The following is a 5,847-nucleotide window of genomic DNA, read 5'->3' on the forward strand; positions in this document are numbered from 1 at the left end:
GTGCTCTGAGCACCCTCATTTCGTACTGACCACAATGGGTGCACACCGTGCAATGCCCCAATTTCAGCTCCCGCAAAGGGCTAACAGTGCAGAAGGCAAATCTGCAGTTTCCACTTTTTTGACCCCGTGCCAAAATCGGTCAGTCCCACACCTTGGGGAAGGAGCTGCCGCCTCTGGCAGCCTGGCTGGACCCGTGTGGGAGCGGGATGTTTGCTAGGACAGCTGAGGGCACGCCAAGGGCCCGCCGGTGTTGTGTTTAAAAGCAAACTGTAAATATCAAGCCTCTTCCACTTGTTTTTGCAGCAGCTCCCATGCTGCCTTTCCTTGCAATGCCACCACCGTGTCCAGCTGGGACCTGGTCACAGTGCATGTGGCTGGGGAGGCTGCGGGCGCCCAGGGGCACAAGATGCCCTTGGGGGATGCCAGGGCTTCACAGGCAAAGGGGCCAGTGCAGGGCAGGGCGGCGTTGCCAGCAACGAGCGCTTCCCATTTGCTGCCCCCGGCACCACCCGTGCGCAGCGTGAGTCCTGCCCGCTGCCAAAAATATGCTCCTGGCTGTCTTGTGACCGCGGCGGTGTCACCACGCCGGCCGGGGGAGCTTCAAGACACAGCCCTCTGTCACATGTAGCAACATGGAAAGTATTGACACAGCGTCACCGACTGAGGGATGGGCCATGGTACCGCGCCCTGGGCTCGATCCAGCACCCCAGAATAGCTGGGATCCTTTCCATCACAGCCTGTGAGCGCTGGACCTGACCCCCGAGGAATGGCAGGCGCACTTCTCTGTTTCGGCTCCAGCGGCCCCCCTGATAGGTGCTGGTGAGGGGCCGGTGGCGTGGGGAGGGACATCAGGGTGGGGCATGGGCACAGGGTGTGACAACCTGCCATGCAGGCGGCTGTGGCAGACGGCCGAACTGCAGGACCCGGCCACCACCCACCCCCGGCAAAAAAAACCTGCTGGGGGGACAGCCACAGGCATCCTCCACCCCCGGCTCTGCCGGTCCTGCTGTAACCGGAGCCATTCTTCTCCTTTGCAGGTGTCTCTTAAAAATGGTCAAGGGAAATATTGTAGTCCCTGAAGAGATCTTGAGCTTCTGTTGCAATGGCCTCCAGGTACCCCCCGTGCCGTGCAACTAACCCTGGGGCTGCCCGTCATGCCGGCGGCTACTAACCAAGGCTGTGCCAGGCAGATGCCACCCCGTGCCGGGAGCTGCTCCCAGCCCCGCACCGGCTCCAGCTACATCTGCTCCCCACGCGTACTCCATCAGCATCCCCGGCCTCTTGCTGCCTACCGCAGGGTCAGGGCTGTTCCAACGGAGTGCCAGCTTTTTCCCTAAAATTTAGAAATGGCAAGCACTGGGAAAATGAATGTCGGGAGCTCTGGCCAGGCTGGCTGCTTGCTTTGCAGCAGGCGGCTTTGAAGCTCTTTGCATTGCTCGCCCGTGCCCCAGAGCCTGCCGGCTTCCTGAAATAGCTCCGTGGTAATCGTGTAGGCACCTCGGCACGCTGGGAAACAGCCCGGGAGGTTCACAAAGGGGTTTGGAGCCCGCTGGAGGGGCTCTGGCAGCCGGGGGTCCGTCTCACTGCGGGATGGGGGGGCCCTTTGCCATAGGCTTAGCTTGCCGTGTTCGCCACCATCTCTGCTAAGCCAAGGTTTGTGCCGTTCCTGGGATGCCGTGTACCAGTAGCTATGGAAACAGAGGTTAGACCTGCTAGAGAAAAATGCTATTCCGAGAGGCGGTGAGCCCGGGGTAGTCGGGAAAGCTTCATTTCCCGCATAAACCCATCTTTAAAAGAAGCCGGGCAAACCAAAGGGCAAAGAAGCTGCTGCAACGGGAGTCTCGCAACAAGTGCTGTAAATGGGAGCCACACTGGGAGCAGAAAGCGGAAGGAAGGGCTGTAACGAAGCCCAGACGGCTCCTCGTGTCTCCTCAATTACTCACCGGGCTAACTGAGTTCACCCCTTGTGTAACACGGCTCACTTGACATCTAATCAGCTATTTTTTTTTGTCGGCACAGTAGCAATTCCAGCCTCTCTCTTCCAACCCGCCTCCCGCCGGGCCGGCAGGCAGGAGCGGCTCTGTGCCCAGCAAACTGCGAAGCCCATAAGGACTGCATTTAACTGCACAAACAACCCCAAACTCAGGATGCTTTCACTCCGTCTGTTTGTACCAGCCAGGAAAAACTGCTTTCGGCGTTTCCTTTGGCAAAGGGGGGTGTTGGTGGAAGGTGTGGAGCATCACTGCCTGCCCAGCCCTGGGTACAAGCCCTGGGAGTGCAAAACCACCCTTTGCTGTGGCACTCTAAAAATGAAGCTCTCGGGGGAGCAAAATTCCTTCCCAGAGAATTGTTTGACTTTGCGGGGGGTGGGGGTGGGGCGGTTTGCACAGTTTTTTGGGAGGAAGCAGCAGGGTTGGGTGATAAATGGCCTGGAAACCTGCAGTGATCACCCACGGAGCTCTTTTTAGAGGGATTTTTTTCCTTTTGGCTGCGGGCATCACATCTTTAGCAAGGTCTGGGTGGGTTTTGGTGGTGCCCAGGGCTGTGCAGGACTGGGGGTCCTGCTGGCTCTGCATGGGGAGGGGGGCTGCTTGGTTCACCATTTTCTCGGGGGATTTTCCTCCCATTTGGGTAAATGGAGCTCTCGTCCCCTGCAGGGCTCGACCTCTCCGCTGCATGTCCAGGAGCCAGGGGAGCGGGAGGAGGTGCCGGGGGCCATGGCGAGCCCCTTCCCCCCCCGCAACCCCACCGAGGTGCAGATGAGCCAGCTGGTGCTGCCCTACCACACCAACCACCGCGGCGAGCTCAGCACCGGCCAGCTGCTCAAGTGGATCGACACGGCTGCCTGCCTCTCTGGTAAGCCATCCTCTCCCACTGAAACCATCGCCCCGCCGGGCCAGGAGGGAAGGGACCTGGCGACGTCCCCAGGAGCTGGCTCATCAATGGCGTGCCCAGCAGTCCAGCACCATCCCTTGGAGCTGACGCCAGCTGGGGACCCACGTCATGCCATTTTGCTGAGTAATTAGAGAGCAAATGGGAGCAGGACAAGAGAGGGAGGAGACGTGCGCTGCAGCACGCACGCTTGCTCAGGGACTGATCAAAATTGACGCCTGCTTCTTCCCAAATGCTGCCTTTTTCCTTGCCCGGTGCGCAGGGCATGGCGAGACTGGGCTGGTGACGTCCCTGGCATCCTGGCAGCGGCCAGAGAGCTCTGCTGGAGGGGCAGAGCTCCTCTGCTCAATGAGAAGCTCACCCTGCCAAGCGCACTGTGGGTCGCCAAGCACGGGGAGAGGAAAACGGGTGCAATATTGCAGCTTGATGAGCTTCCCAGTGCAATTTTGCAGTTTGAGGTTCCCAGAGTCCCAAGGGAAAGCTGGAACAGCAAGACGGCTTTAAAATATTTGCTGCGTACACAGAGATGATATCAGCTGCCTGTGTATCCCTGCAGTGGCTGAAAACATCGAGGGAAGGCAAACAGCAGGGCAGCGTGCCTCCTAGTTACAACACACCCTCCAGATCCTTAAAACATCTGCAAACCCATGCTGCTATGGGGTGGAGAAACCCCAAACCCCGCACTCATCCCCTGCAAATGCGGGAGGCGGGCACGAGCAGGGAAAGGGACGCCAGCTGAGGTTTCACCGGTGTCACCAGCCCCGAGGCAGTGGCTGTGGGGCGGAGGAGCGTGCGTGCCCCTCGCACGCTCGGCATGTTGCTGCAGGTAGCTGATGTAGTTTGTTTTTCCTTTCCAGCCGAGAGACACGCTGGCTGCCCATGCGTCACGGCTTCCATGGACGATATCTATTTTGAGCATACCATTAGGTAAATATTCCACTCTCCAGCGGGCCATATGCGAGTGAGGAGGATGGGGTTTTTCCCTCCCGTCTGCTGGGTGCAATGTGGACAGTGGGGCTGGAGCCAGGACAGGAAGCAGCATGCTTGGGAGGGGAGGAGATGCGGTGGCAGTACCAGGCTCGCGGGGCAGCCAGGGATTGAGGCTCTGACTCTGCTGTGAGGCTGTGGACCGACTGTCTGCTCTGATTTATCTGCTGTCTGGTCGCTCCCGGAGCTCCTGCTGCGTAGGCTTCCCGGTATTTGCCCTGACCCCAGCTGCTCCCTGGCTTTGTTCAAGAAACGACTCTCACTTAGTGCTCTGGAAAACTTAAATCTTGCAAATCGTGCCTCTGTAGCAGCCGCGTGGGTGGCTGGCATGTGGCGGAGCTCATCCACCCACCGGGTGCTGAGGGGAGTGGGACCTCCTTGAGCATCGCTTTGTAAGATGCACCAGGCTGAGCTTTGCCTGGCCAAAATCCCCTCCCAAGCTTGTCCCAGCACCCCCTTAGGCACTGCCTCAGCAGAGGTGCCCGCCCCGATGTGCACAGTCCCTGGACTGCCACGTTGCGGGGGACAACATAAGCATTCCCACCAGGTGTAGGTCTTACATATCCAAGGTATTCTCCTCCCTTACCACCCTTGGTAAGCCAAGGTGCTGCCACCCGCCTTTACTCATCTCTCAGAGCCCCCATACCCCTCCGTGCAGGGGGATGCCCGTCTGCTCACCCCTGGGTACCATCTCAGGGAGCTCCGGGGCTGTTTTGGCACAGGGTTTTGGTGCACCTACAAAGGTGCCTGCAGGGCCCGATGGCAAAGGTGCCCATGTGCCAGCAGAGGGGTTTCTGGCACCCCCATCCCCTGGGGACCTGCTGGCCAAAAGCTGGCCCAGCCAAGCAAGCCATGCGGTACAGGATCCATGCTGCCTAGCAGCTCCCCACCGTGCGGGTCTGCCCGCTGAGGGCAGAGACCAGCTGCGGGTGCCCAGGGCTGGTGTTGGGGTCCCACGCTGTTGGCTGATTTGTTTGGTGCCGGGAAGTCCGACTTGGTCTTGAGTTTCACTGTCATCCCCAGGAAATGTTAAACTCCCACTTTCTCCATCTCACATCAGATGCCGCGGTACTGGTGGGTTGGTGGCCGGTGCCACCGCCACTGGCAGAGGCTGGGGTGCCTGTTGGGTGGCACCATCAGTGTCAATGCCCTGCACCGTGAGGGCTCAGTGGGTGCCGTGCCCAACATCACGTGGCTCCAGCTCCTGGGGCAGCTTTGCCGGGGAAGCTTTTCCCTGTTGGTTTTGGAAGCAGGAGGACAGACCCGAGCCCCACTCTAGAGCATTAAATCAAGCCCTGCAAGGCATTCGCCCCTCCTCGGGGGTGAGCTGGGCAACGCTCCAAGAGGCCAGGGAATTTGTGCTGCTCCTGGCTCAGATCCTGCTTGCTGTGGTCTAGCTTAATGCTCCGAGCGAGGGGCCTGGCAGGGATTTCCCACAGAGCTGTTTGAAGGCAGAGGAGCTTTGGGCAGTATTTGCCGTCTGCTCTCCTCCTTGCTCGGCTGTTTGTGCTTTCTGCTGCCCTCCCACCACGAGGGAGAGACCCTCTTGGGCAGGGAAGGGCTGTGGGTGCTGGGGCACAGAGGAGACCCTAAAACATCACTGACTTAAAAACTCACTGGCCGAGCATCGGATGCTTCCCATCCCTCAGCCCTGCCGTGTGGAAGTGCAGCCTCCTGGGAGGATTTCACATGGGTTCATGTGGCTTTTAAGGTACCAGCTTGTGCCGTTTGATAAGGAGAGAGAGGATAAAGCGTTTTTGGGGCTGTAGTATAGGCAGCCGGGGCTGCCAATGCGCCTGCCCAGACCCCTACCCTTGCACACCCCTCGCTGCAAACCCAGCCGGAGCATCTGTGCTCCAGCCTTGCAATGCCACTGCTTCCTTCATCTCTAACCCTCTCCCCCCATCTTGCTTTTTCTTTTCGCACCAGCCAGCTGTATATAAACCCTCCTGAGCAGCGGGACGGGAA

General features: G+C 59.3%; 1 protein-coding gene across 1 annotated transcript in view; it reads left to right on the forward strand.

Annotated features, from left to right (window-relative positions):
* Nucleotides 1-1,041: 1,041 nt before the first annotated feature.
* The window catches only part of ACOT11 (acyl-CoA thioesterase 11), an 11,839-nt gene continuing 7,033 nt past the window's right edge, over nucleotides 1,042-5,847 (forward strand). The window contains exons 1-4 of the mRNA XM_009319840.1: nucleotides 1,042-1,113; nucleotides 2,658-2,856; nucleotides 3,750-3,819; nucleotides 5,809-5,845. Coding sequence (XP_009318115.1) covers nucleotides 1,051-1,113; nucleotides 2,658-2,856; nucleotides 3,750-3,819; nucleotides 5,809-5,845 — 369 coding nt within the window. The 5' untranslated portion in view covers nucleotides 1,042-1,050. The remainder of the gene's footprint in view (nucleotides 1,114-2,657; nucleotides 2,857-3,749; nucleotides 3,820-5,808; nucleotides 5,846-5,847) is intronic.

This window comes from Pygoscelis adeliae, unplaced genomic scaffold (assembly GCF_000699105.1).
Source record: "Pygoscelis adeliae isolate BGI_AS28 unplaced genomic scaffold, ASM69910v1 Scaffold181, whole genome shotgun sequence".
NCBI lineage: Eukaryota > Metazoa > Chordata > Aves > Sphenisciformes > Spheniscidae > Pygoscelis > Pygoscelis adeliae.